Raw genomic sequence first — 21,949 nt, 5'->3', positions numbered from 1 at the left:
CACAGTGATTTTCTTGAGAATATAATGCCAAGAGTACAGTTTCAAGATCATCTTGTTGTCTAACTCCTGGTTCCTTATAAATAAATAAGAACTGCTGAACTACTAAGAGCAAAGGTAGCCACTAGACCCCTGGAAGTTACTGTTAACAACAACAACAACAGAAACAAAGAACTGTCCCCCAGGCATTTCTCTGTTGCACTGAAAGAAAGAAAAACTCCCAAGGGAAATAGAAACCTAAAAACCTTGGAAAATAATTCTATTTTAACACAGACCAATTACTAAATAGAGAATTAATCAAAGGAACAAAGTATTTTCCTAAAACAAAGAAACAAAACCTGGATTTAGGTGAATTGATATTTATTCAGAATGATTTTTAATGTTGTTATTCCAAAACTTCCAAAAATTCCCTCTGGTATAGGAGTCGTTGAAATAGTTGTAGATCATGGTATAGTTGGTGAGGGGTTGCTGGGTTTTATTTAAAGTGCTATTCAAAACTTAACATATCGGTTTCATTCAAAGTTTAAGAAGAAAAAAATGAACAACCAGAAACAAGGGTAAGATGTGGGGATATGGATAGATATTTTACACATAAGACTTCTGCATCCCAAAATATCAGCTTGTTATGGAATTCTGTCATCTATTCTTGCTTCAGTCAAAACAAACAAACAAAAACAGTCAAAACAGTATGAACGATAATCACGTAGTGCCACCAAAAGCTTTTCATTCATTCGGCGAGCATTGAGTCCCTAGCTGGAGATGCAAAGAGGAGCAAGAAATATTCTCTTCCACTGAGAAGCTCATTGTCTAATGTAGAATGTAGATAAGCAACCAGACATTCAGAATGACCTGTGTTATGAGCAATAATAAAGCTGGACACTGGGTACTATGGGGAGCACTTGGAAGGGTGCCTAAGCCAGAGAGCTTCACTGGGGAGCCTTGATGTCTGAGCAAGAATTAACCAGGTGAAGCAGAAGGGGAAATAAGCTCTAGGAACAAACAGAGAGTTTCGAGTGCAAAGGCAGGCAGAGTATGAGGAGGGAAGTTCTTACTTCTTTGTGACTGCAGCATGAAAGTAAGGGGAGGGCTGAGAGAGATGAGCCTGGGTAGGTGGTCCTGGATGTCCTAATTAATCTTGAATTAGCAAATAGTAAGTATTACTTTTCTCTATTTTTTAAAAAAACTTAGTTCCTTAATTGCACCCAAAATTTATCTGTTGAGATAAAATAACTTCATTCCTAGTTCTAATTAGTTGCTTAAATAATTGTTATCCTTGGAGAGCAGTAAATGACAAATGGACATTAAAAATTTTGTACAAATGTCAGTTGCAGTTTGTTCATAAATCATGTAGCAATTACCTGCCTTGTCTGGTTGACATATACTTGAGGGAGGATGGAAAGTGCTGAATGTCTGAAGGTAAATCAACTCTTCCTCTGGGAGGTGAGTTTATTCTTTTTTGAAACTTACGGGTATTTAGTGTCTGGACACAGTTTGGGAGGAAGTGGTATGGAGTACCTAGAGAAGCCCTTCTCTATGGGTGAACTCTTACTTCTTTTCTTTTCTTTTTTTTTTTTTTTTGAGACAAAGTTTTGCTCTTGTTGCCCAGGCTGGGGTGCAATGGTGCAATCTCAGTTCACTGCAACCTCCACCTCGTGGATTCAAGTGATTCTACTGCCTCAGCCTCCCAAGTAGCTGAGATTACAGGCATGTGCCACCACACCTAGCTAATTTTTTGTATTTAGTAGAGACGGGGTTTCACCATGTTGGTCAGGCTGGTGTTGAACTCCTGACCTCAGGTGATCCACCCACCTTGGCCTCCCAAAGTGCTGGGATTACAGGCATAAGCCACCACACCTGGCCTCTTACTTCTTTTCTCTGATGTACTCTCAGGTTCTTTTGCTACCTCAAATTGCACTATGACCTGTCAGGTGTTAAGAGATATCAGCAGTGGAGAAGGTCCAGGGAACAGTCTGGAATCAAAAAGGGTCTACCTCTCTCCTGGACATATCAAATATGAAAGCATCACATTTACCAAGAGACAACACCATAAGAGGGTAACTGACAAAAACCAATTCCATCCTGAAAATGCTCTGAGGCTTTAAACATACTTTATTGTCTAGACTTTGGGCCTCAGAGTACACCTGCTTTTTCTTGCACTATCCTGATGAACTCTGCACTCTAAAATTTTTCTCTGTACCAATTTAGCAAACCTCCATTTATTAGCAACTTTAACCTCCAGATCCTTTAGATAACTTTCATTCTTCTTTGTCCTGGATATTTTTACATGACAGACAAAAATATCTATTCTCAGAGCTGGAGGAGATAAAAATGTTTGCCCTGAAGGGAACGAACTCTTGATTTAGCTAAAACTTTTTAAAGAGTATATATTAAATATAAATACAGTATTATATAAAATTATAATGTGACAAATTCATTGTGAAATAGTCCATCTTTCTGCTGTAATACTTTTTATGTAGAGTATTTTTTTTTTAAGGTAAGCTTAGTAAAATGGAGCAGTAGAATAAATAAGCAGAAAACAAACTTAGAATACCTGAGCTGTGTCCTAAGATGAAAGTGGTTTCTGCTGGTTGGCAAGAAGACAAAAATCCTAGACATTATTTCTCTTGCATCATAGGACAATAAGGAAAGTGTGTCTCAATCAAGTCAAGAGACTGTCACCTTCTGCTGGATATTGGAGCAATTCTTATTCTTCATTAGTTCTTTTTTCTTTTTTCCTTTTTTTTTTTTTTTTTTTTTGAGACAGAGTTTCACTCTTGTTGCCCAGGTTGGAGTGCAATGGCACAATCTCGGCTCATTGCAATCTCTGCCTCCCAGCTTCAAGCGATTCTCCCCAGGTTCAAGTGATTCTCCTGCCTCAGCCTCCCAAGTAGCTGGGATTATAGGCACCTGTTACCACACCCAGCTAATCTTTGTATTTTTAGTAGAGATGGGGTTTCACCATGTTGGCCAGGCTGGTCTCGAACTCCTGGCCTCAGGTGATCCACTAGCCTCAGCCTCCCAAAGTCCTGGGATTACAGGCGTGAGCCACTGCACCCGGCTGCTAGTTCTTTTTTACGAATCATATGATTAAGTGATGTTAAACACTCCCTAGTACTGCAATAAGTGTTTTATATAACTTTATTCAACCTCACAACTATAAAATGGGCCCATTTTACAAACGAAGGACCTGGGGCTCAGAGAGGGCAAAGAAGTTGCTCAAAGTCACACAGGTAGTCACTGGTGGAGCTGTGCCAGACTCATGTCAGTCTGAACTGAAAATTTTTCTTCTGAACTTTTATTCTATACATTCTACTTGCTTTATCTAGTGACAATGCTAAGTTCATTAAGATCTGAGAAACCACTTCTATGTATAGTATTCCCAAGTACCTCATATAATCCTACACAATTCCACAAAATGTTTAAAAATTTTCTATCCCCTTTCTCTTTTAGCAATATATTCCCCACCAGAACTAGCAGACAAGGTAGCTAAGGCTAGCACCGTTTCAAAACATTTGCTTCAAAAGTGTTTCACTTCATCATCTCATTAACAGCTACAAAGAATCAAAGAGAACAACATTTTACCCGCCCCTTGATCCCTTTATTAGACCAACTTACTCAAGGGAATCAATGATTTTTTTTGGCTCCACAGGGCACGGATAGATAACTTCATCGATGTGCTTCAGGTTACAATTTGAATAGGCAGTAGAGATATGTATAAAGGCTTCCAGCTTTGGCATCTGACTAGCCATAAGCAAGAGCTGCCGGGTGGCAGTGACGTTAAGTTGCACAGCATGTCTAGAGAAGATTAAGTAGAAGGAAATACAATGAGGTAAGTCATCATCATGCCTTGCTATAACTGTACCTACTCCGATGACTGGCATACCTATCAGATTTTGGTGGCTGCACTAAACACCAGGGAGAGAAGGATGGGTCATGGCTACACAGTTATGTGATACTCGGAATGTTTTATGTAGTGATGATGTGTTTTGTGCACATAAATGCTATTCACTGACACACTGTACATATATCTAGAGGACAGTTGGTTCTAATCAACTGAAAAAAGAATTACAATCCTCTGAATTTGTAAAGGTGCTTCTATAGGCAGCCATTAGAAGAACAAAAACATGTAAATTAAGCATCTAACTGAAGAAGTTGGAAAATATAAATAAACTTGAGGGGAGCAACAGTAGAATTTTTAAATGAGCAATGTAAGTTGGTAAAGGTCCAGGCCAGACATGAAAATTGATGTCAAAATCTAAAATTGCAGCTAGTAGAATACAAAGCTATATAAACAGTATGTAATAGCAGTGAAATAGTTCATTCCAGGAATACATGGTTTATCCAATGCCAGGAAACTTACTAATTTAATTTAACTCAAAAGAGAAAAACTATATAAGAATATATATGTATTTTGAAAAGTTTAAAATGTTTAATTTCCATTTCCAATTTAATTAAACAAATTCACTAGAATACTAATAAAATGATTAAGCAACATATATTTAAATTTGCTAGCCAATATCATTCTTAATGGTGAAAAGCTAGGAGCACTGCTTGTAATGTCTGTGGTGGGAATAATGCCTACAATCACACTACTACTTAACATTGTTCTGAAGTCCTAGTCCTGTAATTAATTAGAAAGAAAAATAAAATTAAAGAACAGATACAGATACTAAAAAGACAGCCACAAAAATTACTGTCGGATTATATAATTGCATACCTGGAAAATAGAAGCAGCTTTTAAAAAAGCTGAAATGTACTATAATTCAGTAAGGTGTCCACTGATAAAAATTATGTAAAAAATCACTAGCTTACCTGTACATAAACAAAAATTAGAGAATAAAAGGGAAGAAATGTTCAAAGTTGAACATTTAAAATATATGAAATTCATCATAAATGAATATATAACAAAAACAAATAACAAAAAATTGAATAAATGGGAAAACATATATTGTTTTTGGATAGGAAGAATCAATATTTTAAATATGCTAAATGTTTTTAAAGTATTCTACATATACAAGGTAATTCTAATCAAACTCCCAAGATTTTTAAAAACCTGGCAAAATTATCTTAAATTTAATCAAGAAGTATATGCAAAGAGAACAGTCACGAAAATTCTATAAAAATGAAAGTGTGGCTGGGTGCGGTGACTCACGCCTATAATCCCAGCACTTTAGGAGGCTGAGGCAGGTGAATCACCTGAGGTCGGGAGTTCGAGACCAGCCTGACCATGATTGTGAAACCCTGTCTCTACCAAAAATACAAAAATTATCTGGGCATGGTGGTGCATGCCTGTAGTCCCAGCTACACGGGAGGCTGAGGCAAGAGAATCACTTGAACCCAGGAGGTGAAGGTTAAAGTGAGCCAAGATTATGGCACTGCACTCCAGCCTGGGCAACAGAGCGAGACTCCATCTCAAAAAAAAAAAAAAAAAAAAAAAAGTGCTGTGAGTATACTTGCTTTAATATAATAAAAATTACAGTAATTAAAATGATACAGTACTGGAAGTGAAAGCCTGATTTAATGTAACAAAATACTTTAAAAACTGAAATTTAGTTTAAGAGCTTTATATCAGATAAAGAGTAAAAATATTTAACAAATATTGTTTAAAAGTAACCATATGGCACACAAAAAAAATAAAGCTGCTTTACTTTCACATCTGCATCACTCTTCTTACAGAATTTTCCTGTACTCCTCTAAGTAAATACTTTATAAATGGATCAAATATCTAAATGTGAAAATGAAACCATAAAAATACTAGGGGAAATTATAAATAAATGCATAAATAATAGACTTGAAAGACATTTGATAAATTGTTAAAATAGTTTGAGCCTTATAAAAGATGAAGAGTTTAATGGCCGGGTGCAGTGGCTCACGCCTGTAATACCAGCACTTGGGAGGCCAAAGCGGGTGGATTACCTGAGGTCAGGAGTTCGAGACCAGCCTGGCCAACATGATGAAACCCCGTCTCTGCTAAAAATACAAAAGTATTAGCCGGGCGTGGTGGCGGGCACCCATAATCCCAACTACTCAGGAGGCTGAGGCAGGAGAATCGCTTGAACCCAGGAGGTGGAGGTTGTAGTGAGCCAAGATCCTGCCATTGCACTCCAACCTGGGCAACAAGAGCGAAACTCTGTCTCAAAAAAAAAAAAAAAAAAAAGAATTACAATGCTGAAACTTTCAAGAAGTCTTAATATTAATAAGAAAAAAATATTTCAATAGAAAAATAGGTGGGCCGGGCGCGGTGGCTCACGCCTGTAATCCCAGCACTTTGGGAGGCCGAGGCTGGCGGATCGCGAGGTCAGGAGATCGAGACCATCCTGGCTACCATGGTGAAACACTGTCTCTACTAAAAATGCAAAAAATTAGCTGGCCGTGGCGGCGGGCACCTGTAGTCCCAGCTACGCAGGAGGCTGAGGTAAGAGAGTGGCGTGAACCCGGGAGGTGGAGCTTGCAGTAAGCTGAGATCGCGCCACTGCACTCCAGCCTGGGCGACAGAGCGAGACTCTGTCTCAAAAAAAAAAAAGAAAAAGAAAAAAAAAGAAAAGAAAAATAGGCAAAGAAAGCAAAGAACATGAATAGGCATTTCACAAAGAACAAAATGCCTATAAGCATTTATATATCATTAGCGTTTGTAATCATCAAATACAAATCAGAACATGTGCTACCGTTTCCATTATCCTATTAGCAACATTAAAAATAATTTTAAAATTATAGTATTATTTTGTGACTGTAAAAATGAGCATTCATGTGCACAGAGACAGTGTAAGCAGACACCACATTTTTGGAGAGCAATTTAGCATTATGTGTGAAAATGCGAACTGTTCATAACCTGGGTACATCTGATATGTATCTGATAATTGTATTTCTAGGAATTTATCTCAAGAAGAGCACACAAAGGGGTGAAAAATATACATGCACACAGATGTTCACTGCAGTGTTGTTTATAATAGTGAAAAATTAAAACAATCCAAATGTCCAGCGACATAGAACTGGTTTAATATATTATACATATGTGCAATGGAATGTCATGTAATCATTACAAATTATAATAGAATACTTATTGACAATGATAGATATCAAAAAATATAACTAAGCAGATTGCAAAATATCATTCTCGCTAGGATGCCATTGTCTTCCAGTAAAATTGAACATACACCTATGTAATCATAGATACATAAAGAAAAATTGGAGTGAATGTTCTCCACAATAGTAAATGGTTGTTTCTAGATGGTGGGATTTTGGAGGAGTTTTGCTTCTTTGTATGTTTTGTTGTTGTTGTTGAGAGTGTATTTCTTTTTTTTTTTTTTTCTTTACAGAAACTATGAAGAAATTTACATGCACACAAATGTATACAAACCATGAGAGGGAAATGGGAATGTACCTGAGAGTGTCATCAAAGCGTACAGTGGCTGCACAGTGAAAGATTATGTTTGTACAGGAGAGAAGCTCCTGCATGTCCTCTTTGCTGATGGCAAAGTCATTCTGACTGAGATCTGCATAAATAGCTCTGATCTTCTCATGCACATTTGGACAAACTTCTTTGACTTTCTCAAATAGCTGAAACATAAATATAGATCAATATACAAAAAATAGCATCATCATTATCACATTGTTCTTGTTTACAACAACCTGTTTAATTATACTCAAAAACTGGGTTTAGTTGTAATAATATTACTTAAAGAAGACATCTGGCTGGGTGTGGTGGCTCATGCCTGTCATCTCAACACTCTGGGAAGCCAAAGTAGGAAGATCACGTGAGCCCAGGAGTTTGACACCAGCCTGGGCAACATGGTAAAAACCTGTCTCTACTAAAAATACAAAAAATTAGCCAGGCATGGTGGTGTGTGCCTGTAGTCCCAGCTACTTGGGAGGCTGAGGTGGGAGGATCCCTTGATCCCAAGTGGTCGAGGCTGGAGTGAGCCTTGATTGCAACACTGCATTCCAGCCTGGGTGACAGAGCAAGACCCTGTCTCAAAAAAAAAAAAAATTTACTCAAGAACCATCTACTTTATTTCATACAATTCAGCCAGTTTAGTGTAATTCCTGCTACATTTCATGTGAGAAACGTTTGAAAAATCAGTTCCAATAATCAGTAAGGTGCGCATTTTGAACTTTTCCTGCAGGGTAAAAAAGTGAGAGTAAGTCATCCACATCCTGCCTTTATAGTCTTTTCCCCTTTAAGCCAGCTTTATATTTACATATGGTAATAGTTTCCATTTTTGACTGAGAATAAGTGTTTCCAGTAAAAAATTACCAGCCTCAACAAAGCCTTTACAAATTACAAGCAAAATTACCAAGAGCTTGGTTAACTGAACCAAATTAACAAAATATCTTAGCAGCACAAACATAATTAGAAAATAACAAATAACAAATGAAGCAAATTTGTAATAGGTGAAACATATAAAAATGTTATGTAATCTCATTCTAATATAAATGGCAATTATTGTCTAGTAAGTACACGAGCTCATGTATTTTTTATGGGATATTAATTGATTTTTAAAATATTCTTATTTATTCATAATGGAGAAAAGAGCAGTGGCCATTTTAGCTCTAGTTACACTTACTCAGATAGAATAGATTCAGTACTTTCCCCTCCACACAGAAATTCTTAGATTAAATTGGCATTTCCCATGTTTTCAAGAAATATGATTTCAATAAAATGATCTTGGTTCCAACCTATTTTGATTAAATGGAATTTTACTTAGTGTTGGTGTGGCATATTAACAGTGAGAAAACAAAAAGTAAAGCTAAATGTTTAGAAAATTTAAGAGCAGAGAAAATTATCCTGTGGTTTTAATCATAATATAGTAAAAGAGACAGTCCTCTTCTCTCCCTTAACCCCCAAACAGTATTTTCACCTATTTGTTGATCCTTAGTCACAGGATTAAGAGAGATCTATCCATTAGAGTTGTACCCCAGGCTTTTTTTATTGGGTAATAAAAAGTTGATCTCAGGTAGTCAGAGAAACCATGTCTCATTTGTATCAGACAAGAGCATGTTCAGAAGCCATTCTGAGGATTTAATGAAGATGTCTAGAAAAGGGATGAAATTCACATATTGATCTGTCACGTTAACATACTTCAATTTTGTCTACCATTTTTCTGCACTGTAGGGGCAGCCTTTTCAGTGGTGTGTTACTGCAATTCTGAAAATAATTTGTAAGTTAGGTCAGTCCTCAGTGCTTTTGACATCTGGGATTGATAAGGTTGATAAAGTGTCCTGGGCACATTCTCAACAAAGAGGTCATTCTGATTCTTCCAGAAAGATCTTTAATAGTTTTTCTAATATTAATCAATCATAAACATGCTAAATGTTTTTTTCTAGAGTCAGATGTTTTCCCTCTTGATAGTTAACATTAATTGTACAACAAACATGTTGAATAGTTTTGGATAAGCTTATCTAAAATTTGTATAATTTTCTCTTTTTTGATAACTGATTTGGAGAAGACTCTTTTTGAGCTACGTGATATATTTTATGTATTCTACATGATATTCACTAGAAATTTACTTAGGGTTCTGTGGATTTTTTCACTTTGGCCTGTGAAGACTTCTACTACCAGAGAGCAAGAAGTAGGAGATGGTTTCAGCATCCACCCTTCTCACAATGGAGTTCCTTACATATGATGTAAATTGTCATATTTAGATTTCCTTTTGCCTTTGGTTTTTATGACTTTAAAAGACAGAATATACTGCTATTCCATATTATACTTTCAGACAACCTGTGCAATGTTGAACAGCACCAAGATCTCACATTTGCATTACTTTTCATGAGATCATTACAATTTTAGGAAATAATGTTCCAATCTGTGTTGTATCTATTGAATTGTATTTTCAATCAAGAATGTATATCTGAAGGAACATAGTGCAGTTTTTTAAAAGTCTGAGTTTTCTGATTTAGATAGTAGTTGATAATGTTCCATTGAAATAAATCAATGAATTGGCTGCATCAATTCAAACCACAGTGCTAAATGAGGATTCCATTTTACTACATTAGCCTTGCTTAATAATAGGACTTGCCCTGTCAGGAATCTCACCATACCGCTATAGCTCCTGAAATAATACTCTTTAATAGTGCCACATCCTGAATAGAGTGACAGAGATGGCAGCCAACTGCAATCCAACAGGTCAGTGGTTTTGGTCTTTTCATAATGCTATCCACAAAGTGAACTGCATTGGAATCACTAGTAGCATAATTAAAATGTATATTCCTGGGTCCTATCCCATACCCACTAAATAAGAAATTACTAGGGCACACCCAGGAATCTCTATTTCACGCCAAGTCCCCCAATTGATTTTAAGACATACAAATGATGAGAATTTCTCCATTTAGAGTGCTAACACGGACAACGGCAGATGAATAACTGCATATGACTCATTTTCCTTTATAACTGCCCAGAGCAATCTTCACATCAGTAGCTTGCAAACTGTAGGCATGAAGAATCAAGGAACCTGGTTAAAAATTATTTCTTTATTCCATCCTCAGAGATCCTGGCTCGGTAGTTTTGTGTGTAACCCAGGAAACTATATTTCTTAACCACCTCTGCAGGTGGATCTGATGGTCCAGGTACCATAATTGGGAAACACTGACTCTGAAAAATTCATGTCTGTTCTTAAATTCAGGGCTTATATTTCCCCCTCTAGTTTGTAAACTCCTTGATTCTTTTTTTTCTTTTGTAGGGAAACTCTTTCTAATTTTTAAAAATTTTTGTGGGTACATAGTAGGTTATATATATATATATGGGGTACATGAGATGTTTTTATACAGGTACACAATATAAAATAAGCACATCATAGAGAAGGGGGTATCTATCCCTTCAAGCATTTATCTTTGAATTACAAGCAATCCAATTATACTGTTTACATTATTTTAAAATGCACCATTATTATTGACTATAGTCACCCGATTGTGCTATCAAATAGTAGGTCTTATTAATTCTTCTATTTTTTGCCACCCTTTACCATTCTCATCTCTCCCCTCCCACTTGCCTTCCCAGCCTCTGGTAATCATCCTTCTACTTTTTATGTCCATGAGTGCAATTGTTATGATTTTTGTATCTGATAAATAAGTGAAAACATGCAATGGTTGTCTTTCTGTGCCTGGTTCATTTCACTTAGCCTAATGACCTCCAGTTCCATCCATGTTGTTGAATCCCATTCTTTTTGATAGCTGAGTAATACTCCATTGTGTATATGTACTACATTTTCTTTATCCATTCATCTGTTGATGGACACTTAGGTGGCTTCCAAGTCTTAGCTATTGTGAGCAGTACTGCAACAAACATGAGAGTGCAGATATCTCTTTGATATACTGATTGCCTTTCTTTGGGGTATATACCTTGCAGTGGGACGGCTGGATCATACAGTATTTCTTTGTTTTTGTTTTTTGTTTTTTTCAGAGTCTGACTCTGTCACCCAGCCTGGTGGGCAGTGGCATGATCTTGGTTCACTCCAACCTTCACCTCCCAAGTTCAAGTGATTCTCTTGCCTGAGCCTCCTGAGTAGCTGGGATTACAAGCATGTACCAACATGCCTGGCTAATTTGTGTATTTTTAGTAGAGACAGGATTTCGCTACATTGGCCAGGCTGATCTTGAACTCCTGACCTCCAGTGATCCACCCACCTCGGCCTCCCAAAGTGCTGGGATTACAGGTGTAAGCCACGGCACCTGGCCCATATGGTATTTCTACTGTTTTTTGAGGAACATGCAAAGTGTTCTCCATAGTGGTTGTTCTAATTTACATTCCCACCAACAGCATATGAGGGTTCCTTTTTCTCCACATTATTGACAGCATTTGTTATTGCCTATCTTTTGGATATAGGCCATTTTAACTGGGGTGAAATAATATTTCATTGTAGTTTTGATTTGCATATCTCTGATGATCAGTGATGTTGAGCACCTTTTTATATGCCTGTTTGTCATTTGTATGTCTTCTTTTGAGATATGGTTATTCAAATATTTTGCTCATTTTTTGATCGGATTTTTATACTTTTTACTATATAGTTGTTTGAGCTCCTTATATATTCTGGTTATTAATCCTTTATCAGATAGGTTGTTTGCAAATATTTCCCCCATTCTGTGGCTTGTCTCTTCACTTTTTTAATTGTATCCTCTGCTGTGTAGCAGCTTTTTAACTTGATGTGATCCCATTTGTCCATTCTTGCTTTGGTAGCCTGTGCTTGTGGGGTATTGCTCAATAAATTTTTGCCCAGACCAATGTCCTGGAGATTTTCCTAAATGTTTTCTTGTAGTAGTTTCATAGTTTGAAGTCTTAGATTTAAGTCTTTAATCCACTTTGATTTGATTTTTGTATATGGCGAGAGATAGGGGTCTAGTTTCATTCTACTGTATATGGATATCCAGTTTTCCCAACACCATTTACTGATGAGGTTGTCTTTACGCCAGTATATGTTCTTGGCACCTTTGTCAAAAGAGTTCACTGCAGGAGTGTGGATTTGTTTCCGAGTTCTCTATTCTGTTCTATTGGTCTCTGTGTCTGTTTTTATGCCAGTAGCACATTATTTTGGTTACCATAGCTTTGTAGTAAAATTTGAAGTCAAGTAATGTGATTCCTCCAGTTTTATTCTTTTTTGCTCAGGTTAGCTTTGGCTATTCTCAGTCTTTTGTGGTTCCATATAAATTTTAGGATTTTTTTTTCTATTTCTATGAATAATGTTATTGATATTTTGATAAGGATTACATTGAATCTGTATATTGCTTTGGGTGGTAGTATGGACATTTTAACAATATCGATTCTTGTAATCCATGAACATGGATTACTTTTCTAGTTTTTGGTGTCCTCTTCAATTTCATTCATCAGTGTTTTCTAGTTTCCATTATAGAGATCTTTCACTTCTCTGGTCAAGTTAATTCCTAAGTATTTAATTTTATGTGTGGCTATTTTAAAGGGTATTACTTTCTAAAAAAATTCCTTTGTAAACTCCTTGATTCTTATTCATCTCTTTATGCTTGACAGTATGCCATTCATTGAAAAGACTCAAATTTTGCTTATTGAATTAAAATTAATTCCTGTAAGATTAGTAACAGAACTATTACTACAATAGAATGGAAGCCTGATTCCTGAAGTTTGTATGGCTGTGATGAGAGATAGCAGATAGCGACTCCTAAACGAGGACACAAAGTGTTTCCTGAGTCCTCTATATTAACTGCCAATGGGAGTTTGAAGTAATATGATTTCTCCAGTTTTTATCGCAGACCCTCTATTTTTATAATAATGATAAGACTGAAGGGACAAGATGAAATGGTGCAAATGGATCCTGGATAAGCACCAGCTCTTCTAAAAAAATTTTTTTTGGTGTGTTTGTTGATAATGTGAGATATTAAAGTAAGAAAAATAGATAAAATCAAAATGAGTAAAGAAAAAACATAGTGTCAGAAATTTCATTGAAAGCCACCAATAAAGAACAATACAATTATTTTAAATTCTAAGAGCTTATCCTGTTTCTTATTGCATAAACTCATATTCTCTACTTGACGGCACAAGACTGAGAGGTAGATAGTTGAAAAGCTGCTCACCATCATCAAAACTCAAGCAGAGGGATTGCTGTTTATCCATTTTAGGAAACCTTGTTCTTTACAAGAGTAGGACACATTTCTGTGGTCACTGAAAGATACAGCTGAAAGGCGATCTAAGCATTTCAAACTGGAAACTTTGGGAGTGTTTCATTGATTTAACATTACACAAGCAAGTATTTCTCTTCTTAATTTGTTTTTAAATATGAGACACTATTCTAATTATATGAATAGTTACTTGTAGCCCAGAGGCAAGAGAGAAACTGCAAACTCTAAGTAAGAAAATTCAGCTGAAAGAAAAAACCAGAAAAAAAAAATTCTCTGGTTTAAACTCCTTGGGTATGACTTCTGTAGTCAAGACACCAAGACTGCATTTTTATTAGAAGTAGGAATTGGGATGGGGGCATTAAATTTATATAATGCTTTTGAAACAATTCAGAGGCCTTTAACATGGTCTCTCACAATCAACTAGTTAGCCACATGACCTCATTTTGGAAGTATCCACAGGAGATTTGACCTCTACTTCCCAGGGCTCATTGAAGGAAATCAAATATTTTCTAATCATGGGAATCTTTGATCTTTATTCATTTTACTGTCTTTTTCTTCAAAAATAACTATATTATTTACTCCCAATAACCCACCAATATTTGCTTAATTTTTTTTGGAAAATAAATAAGTTTGCTCAAACTAAGGGGCAATCTCTATGGAATATTTGGTGTCCCAAGTGAAAGAGACACTAACATTTTTAAGAGAATTTTTACAGTGCTGAGTAAAAACAAGTCAATGAATTCTGCAAATTAGCTCTAAGTTGAAAACAATTAAACACAAATAAGTACCTTAATTTAAGCAAAAACCATTATATCCAAAGTACAGATTAACAAAAATTCACAAAATGTTAAAATTGTTGCTAGTTCACTAGTAACTCTCATAAGATGTGAAGGATTAATCCAGAAGTTTCTAATGCTTTAGCAAGGACATTTCTATAACTCCATAAGGCAGCATGGTGTAGTAGTATGGCTGTTAGGATTGCCCAGGAAGTTGCTCAAACAAACCAACCTATGTCCTGACCCTGATGATTCTCATTCAACAGTTATTACTCCAAGCTTGGGCATCTATCTTGTCTTTGAAATGCTCTCTAGTAATTCTGATATACTCTGAAGTTGAGAACCACTGGTGTATTGGAAAGAGCTCAGGCCCTTAGGAGTCACGAAGGACTGTATTTGAATTCTGATTCTGCCATTGATTCGCTATGTGGCTGGGGCAAATTACTTACCTCTCTGCGTCATCGTGTTTGTGCATATTTATCTAAAATGCCAACCACCTGACTATGGTATTCTGTGATCTTAGAGAACTAAGCATATATTATGCTGTTCTTAAAGACAATTTTGCATTTAACAAAATTTTAGTTCACTTTACATAATATTCTATAATAAATGCTAAAGGCAACACAGTGTTTGATTCATCATCTTGTTATGCTTTTTTTTTTCCCCACACCAAAGGTCAATTTCACAATTCTTTGAGAATTCTTTCTTGCATCTGTACAGGAAAAGAGCTAGGGTGGCTAGGAAGATGGAGACCAAACTTAAGATTATTTCTACTCAGCAACAGAATTGGTGGCATCTCTGCATTATCCATGCTGGAGGATGGAAAAAATGCTGATACTAACTCAGAAGTGGCAAGCAATAGTTTCACTTTCCTTATGATATTGTCATCGAGGAAGAAATTTCCTAGGGGAGGCAATGTAGTATAGGAGGGAAACTACGGACTTAGAGATGAGAGACCTGCATTCCAATTTTGCTGTATCACTTGGCACAAATTACATAACCTTGGATAGATGACAACCATAGTGAATTAATATCTCATCTGTGCTGTAGGAACAGGCATACTGCAGAGATTTCTGAGGATTTGTGTAATGAAAGTCAGATGTTTGTGTTAGTGCCTACCATTTTGTAGGTCCCTAATAATAGGAAAATCCCCTTTCCACTTCCACAGCAATATTCCATTTCCAAAAACTGCTGATCAGAAAGCTGTGTTTTGTTTGTTTCTTTGTTTGTTTTGTGTGTGTGTGTGTTTATGTGTGTTGGGTCATGCCAACGTTTCTGATTCTATCCTGTGATTCAGATGCTTCTAAAAACAGAATGTATGCCAAAATCATGTTGAACCTCATGGCTTGGTAACTTTTTGATCTCGGCTCACTCCAACTTCCGCCTCCCAGGTTCAAGTGATTCTCCTGCCTCAGCCTCCCCAGTAGCTGGGACTACAGGTGCACGCCACCACACCTAGCTAATGTTTGTATTTTTGGTAGATACAGAGTTTCACCATGTTGGCCAGGAGGGTCTCGATCTCCTGACCTTGTGATCCGCCCACCTCAGCATCCCAAAGTGCTGGGATTACAGGTGTGAATCACCAAGCCTGGCTAATTTGAAGCTTTTAAGAAAAAGACTTGATGTGATTGGAGGAGATTTTTTTCCTTCCTTCTTCCCTTCCTCTCTTTCTTGTTGAAAGTAAATGGCCTGCAGGGGAGAGGTTGAATATCCTTTAGCTGATCTGACTTGAGTAACAGGAAAACTGGAAACTACTTACACTAGAGACCTCTTGCATTTTGTGGGATAGTTTCTTAATTCTTAGGGGGAAAACAAATGAACAAACAAACAATAACAGTAATGGAACACAACTGGCTTTGGAAGTGTAAATGCAAGTATTTCCAATTTTGGCAGTTTTAATGCAAATGTTTCCAATTGCCTTTGCTTTATATAGAGATTTAACAGAATCATTAATGTCAATCAGAAATTCATTTTTGGAAGTTGAGAACAAGCAGCTTTTATACAGGGAAGCCTGGGGCAAGCATGAACACATTTTTTTTTCCCCCTACAAAAGAGTCTGAAAATTAACAAGAAACTTATAAAATAAAATCGACACTTCTACTGTGTGCTTCTTTAATTCTTGGGCTTTTCTTTGCAGATGTTTCCTAATTCAAAGTTTGTTGTTATGTTGTTGTTTTCTTAGTTCAAAGTTAATTTGTTTTTTTTTGTTTTTTTTTTTTTTTTTTTTTTTTTTTTGAGACGGAGTCTTGCTCTGTCGCCCAGGCTGGAGTGCAGTGGCCGGATCTCAGCTCACTGCAAGCTCCGCCTCCCGGGTTCACGCCATTCTCCTGCCTCAGCCTCCCGAGTAGCTGGGACTACAGGCGCCCACCACGGCACCCGGCTAATTTTTTGTATTTTTTAGTAGAGACGGGGTTTCACCGTGTTAGCCAGGATGGTCTCGATCTCCTGACCTCATGATCCGCCCGTCTCGGCCTCCCAAAGTGCTGGGATTACAGGCTTGAGCCACCGCGCCCGGCCTAATTTGTTTACCTCTTAAAGATTAATTTATCTAAGCCTTCTAGGAGCTGCCATACAGTGATAGTCTTAAAAGGATTCAATAAACTAGTTCATAAAATGTCCCTATCTTCTATTGTCTTAAATCTAATCATGTTCTGTGAACTGTGGACCCAGTGTGTAACCCTGCATGATTTATCGCCCAGAGTTCTCTACTGTATTTCAAAGTTGATTTACCTCAGTGGCAACTGAGGGTTTATTGAGTAATCGACACTTTTCCAGAGAAACTGGTTTGAAGGATCCAGTGCAACCTGCCAAGCTCTGTCTTTGTTTATAAACCCACTTGCTGGTGATATCATTCAGGATAATCCCTCTCTAAAAACCTTGAATTTTGTCTGGTCTTCACGGATGAGGAATTCTGAACCTGGTACAATCTCATTCTAACATTTCTCTAATATACTAAGTACTCGTAATATACTTTACTATAACTTCACAGGAAAAGGTTGACTATTTTTGGTATTATCTCAATGATACATATTTCAGTGTCTGAGCTTGCACTCATTCTTAAGTAGCTACATCAGTTTTAATAGTTTCTACTACTTCGGGTTTTATTCCCTTGGTATAGATATTGCCCTTTTAATGTTTTCTTAAGGAAATATTCAGAGTAGATTATTAGCAACTTAAGATCCTAAACAGATATACATGGGACATGGTTGTTGTAAAAAGAAACATATTGGTAAGACAGTAGGAAACTCAAAATGCTTTCAATGTTTCTTTGAATTTTACTACTGAATTATTTATTTGCAACTCATTCTCTGGTATAGTGGGGAAAAGTCATCCATGATTTTTTAAGCCAAGATATATTTAAGACAACAATAAAGCTAAAATATCAATTTTACTATCTACATTTGCTTTTTACACAATGAAAAGCTGATTGGTTCATAATTACATCAGCATATTTTCCATAAGTAAGAGATGAAACAGCAGCTTGGAAACCCTTGGTCTGTGGTGAGCATGTTCACATTTCAACACATGAAATTTGGTGTGCAAAATTTCCCTAGCAAGTCCTCAGATTTTATGAAAAACTAGAAGATAATTTTTAAAAAGCAATGTTAAATACTTAAAATCACATTTCTAATAAAAATAAGTCAAACTATTTAATTTTGATAAATAATTTCAAAACTAAAAATGAACTGAACTTATACTTGATGATGTAATTTTGTAAATTCATGATTGATGTCTGCCTCATTCTGATTTATTTACTACTTTACAAGATAGGAGTTTCTTTTCTTCCACTGTGAAAGTATAATGTGTTCATTGTATTTGGAAAACGTGGAAGATAGAAGATTACGGTTCTTATTTTTTCACTATTATAGAGGGTAATTTTTCCTCACTATAGAAGTAGCATAATCACAATTCTCATTCGAAAATTTGAAAATGCAAAAAAAAAGCAATCCAAGATCACATCAACATTTAGGGCTAATAGTTGAGATTATACTGAATATAGTTTTTCATCTGTTTTTGCACCAATATATTACAAGCCTTTTCGTGTCATTTACTGTTCTATAAAACATGATTTTTAATGCCTGAATACTTGTCTAACACTTGTATGTATTGTTGTTTATTAGTCATTCCTCTATTGTGGAACATTGAAATTGGATCCAAGTTTACCATAAGTAATACTATAATAAAAAATATATATTATTTGTGGTGTCTCTGGTTGTTTCCTTAGAGTGACACCTTAATTATCTTTGTGAGAAAGTCATCAAGAATCTTGCCATTAATTCATAGACTTTCCCCCCTATTGATATGTCCCTTTAAGTGCTCTGAAAATAAGAAACTTAGTAATAAGAAAGAAGATTAATCTTCTCTTCCGATTCTTCAGTTCTAGTTCTCTGTGGCCAATGGATTTTTAAAAATCCCTTTGTCCACAGCATCTCCCATTTAATTGTTTCTTTCTGACAGCAGGGAAACTGGTAGTCAGATATGACAGCTATACATACCATAAAAGGAAAAGAATGAAGCAGATGTCTGAATTTTGATACATAGAACAGATGTCCTTTTGATCATATTTCCTGGGGGATATAGCAGTAATCAAAGGCAAACTGGTAACATTTTTGGGTACTATGTTTTAAAGAAAAATTTCCAAGCCTCACATAGCTGACATGGTTTATTTACCTTCAGGAACACTGTAGTACTTGCAGTGAGTTAGAATTCATTCATTATTATGTGTGACTGGAGAGAGGTATTGCTTATAAGCTATATCAGACCCTACTTAGGGATAAGTTACAACTGCATTTAAATCACTCTCTTTATGTCAAACTCGTTAAAGTTAAATGGCAACATCTAGAGGGGGTCTTGATTAACATGAGATAAATATTTGCAGAATCTGATGCCTACTGGAAGAAACTCTGACCCAGACAGGAAAGTTCTTCAGAGTAAAAACCAAGAAGGGTAAGAGTAGCTATACAGTAGAAGTAAGCCTTGGCCTGGACCCAGACAAGACCATTGCATAAGAGGTTGGTTTTAGCAGTAGAGTTGGCTGAAATTAAAAGTTTCGAGTGACATGAAGGCAGTGTTAAAATAAATCCAAACTCTTCCTTATTGCTTGACACTTTTCCAATCGCATTGACTTCATTCCTGGTAAGCTGATGTAACATGCTGAGTTCTGCCTTATTTTATACTTTATTTGGCTAGAATTTGGGGGAGGGGGTAAAGGTGCAGGTTGATTATTTAAAATGCGCAGGCCACCTCCACCAACTTTCTAATATATGGCTATTACTTAAGGGAACACACTCATAAAACTTTGATTTTCTAGTAATTCTGCTTTTGTGCATTCCTAATTTAAGACTCAGTGAGGGTGAAAGAGTTTTAGATTTGGCAAACACTGCACTATTTTCTCGAATTTTTTGGATTTGCTAAAACCAATAACAAATTTATTACCCAATTTTGTTTTTCCTTTAACTTTTTTTCTGTGTGTTGCCACTGTATCCTCCACATCTGGCCCAGTGCTTGACACTTAGTAGGCACTCAGCCAATACGTACTGAATGAACAAGTTTAATGTATTCCGGTGTTTTTTTAGTTGTTAAATGATGTTGTGCCTAATGCATACTTCTTCCTTCTTTCACTTCTTCATTAATCCTTTTGTTCATGTATTTTACTTATGTCAAGCTGTCAACATTGTGTGCATGAACCAAAGGATTTATTTTTTCTTCCACAGCTCCAGAGTCAGCAAATGACTGACCTTAAACCTGAAAGACCCATTGGTTTCCGCCTTTACTCTTGCAGAATGAGTTATGAAGCCAAAGACCGCAAGAAGAGCACACTTCTTAACAGCCACTTCAGAGGTGACAGCCAGGGAGTAAGAAATAAGGAAGAACCTTCCAGAGGATGGAGTCACCACAAATAATGATGGAAAAGAGAGTAGATTTAGAGGCTACTTAAGGAATTTCCCCATTCCCAGTGTAGGAAGCTTCTCAATACTTGCTAATCAGGATTTCCTTATGGTTATACTCTAGGGGCTGCTGCTTGCCAGCCTGTCTTCTCTTTTTTGAATAGAAGGTGTCTTTGTTTGATTTTATTTTTTCTTCAACTTCGCTGTTCTACAATGACAAGAGGTAGAACAGAAATATTTTCTACCTCAACATGGGAGGCAGAAAATTCGCCTTTATATCCAAGAATACCAAACCAGAAGCTGAACTATCTGGATCTGATAGAGAGGATAGTCTATTCCCCCTTGGACTTTGGACTGGATGCAATAATGGTATGAGACCCTGGGGTAGGAATGAGTGTCTTCTATGTGTGGGAAAGACAGGAAAGCAGATATTTGGTGACCTAAAAAGAAGGCCATGGCAGAACCTCATTAGTTGTTCGACAATCCTATTTTCTTTTTCTCTTGGCCACATAGCTATGCATTTTCCAGCCATCCTTGTAGTTAGATGCCCAGTCACAGTTCTGAGAATGGAATATGGACAGACGTGATGGGCACTTCTGGGCCTGGGCCGTAAAAACCTTCCACATGATGTCCAGTGCCTCTTTTTCCCCATTGAGAGTTGGATATTGTCATTCAGAGAGACCTCAGATGGTTTAGAAACCATGTGCAGGAGATGGTAACCTTCCCTCAGCATGGATCCTTATATGACCGTGGAGTGCAATGCCTTCTACCAATTACACCTACTGTGTTTGAGAATCAAATTTCATTTGCATTAAGCTACTGATTTGGGGGGGGGGGTGTTTATTTCCTTCAGCACCCACATTAGTACAACTCATGCAGAATGGAGACTTAATGTGAACACATATGGCACAGACTGGTGAAACCTAGGGCTTTAAGATATGGATGAATTTCTGATTATACTTTCCTTTCCTTCAAAAAGTTTTTTTCAAATTAAATGTTGTAATATAAATGTGAATTCTTAAATATCTTTCTTTTTTTTTTTTTTTTTTTTTTTTTTTTTTGAGACAGAGTCCCGTTCTGTCGCCCAGGCTGGAGTGCAGTGGCCGGGTCTCAGCTCAGGCAAGCTCCACCTCCCGGGTTCACTGAGGCCATTCTCCTGCCTCAGCCTCCCAAGTAGCTGGGACTACAGGCGCCCACCACCACGCCTGGCTAATTTTTTGTATTTTTAGTAGAGACGGGGTTTCACCGTGTTAGCCAGGATGGCCTCTATCTCCTGACCTTGTGATCTGCCCGCCTTGGCCTCCCAAAGTGCTGGGATTACAGGTGTGAGCCACCGCGCCCGGCTGGAATTCTTAAATATCTTTCTAATTAAATTATGACTAACGGGGGGGCGGAGCAAGATGGCCGAATAGGAACAGCTCCAGTCTCCAACTCCCAGCGCGAGCGACACAGAAGACCGGCGATTTCTGCATTTTCAACTGAGGTACTGGGTTCATCTCACTGGGGAGTGCCAGACGATCAGTGCTGGTCAGCTGCTGCAGCCCGACCAGCGAGAGCTGAAGCAGGGTGAGGCATTGCCTCACCTGGAAAGCGCAAGGGGGAAGGAAATCCCTTTTCCTAGCCAGGGGAACTGAGACACACAACACCTGGAAAAGCGGGTAACTCCCACCCCAATACTGCACTTTAAGCAGACAGGCACACCAGGAGATC

At 37.1% G+C, this 21,949-nt stretch overlaps 1 protein-coding gene and 1 long non-coding RNA gene across 3 annotated transcripts in view; one reads left to right on the top strand and one right to left on the bottom strand.

Moving 5' to 3' along the window:
- The window catches only part of FAR2 (fatty acyl-CoA reductase 2), a 192,312-nt gene that overhangs the window by 29,146 nt on the left and 141,217 nt on the right, over positions 1-21,949 (bottom strand). For both annotated transcript variants that reach the window (XM_037990227.2, XM_037990226.2), the window contains exons 3-4: positions 7,379-7,554; positions 3,613-3,792 (exon numbers count right to left, since the gene is read on the bottom strand). In XM_037990227.2, the coding sequence (XP_037846155.1) occupies positions 3,613-3,792; positions 7,379-7,554 (356 nt within the window). The remainder of the gene's footprint in view (positions 1-3,612; positions 3,793-7,378; positions 7,555-21,949) is intronic.
- On the top strand, positions 368-4,640 carry LOC140712752 (uncharacterized). Its single transcript, XR_012094476.1, has 3 exons — positions 368-1,072; positions 1,329-1,437; positions 3,647-4,640. It is a non-coding gene; the product is annotated as an uncharacterized lncRNA (long non-coding RNA).

The sequence above is a fragment of the Chlorocebus sabaeus genome, chromosome 11, assembly GCF_047675955.1.
Source record: "Chlorocebus sabaeus isolate Y175 chromosome 11, mChlSab1.0.hap1, whole genome shotgun sequence".
NCBI lineage: Eukaryota > Metazoa > Chordata > Mammalia > Primates > Cercopithecidae > Chlorocebus > Chlorocebus sabaeus.
This window is presented reverse-complemented; position numbering and strand designations above follow the sequence as displayed.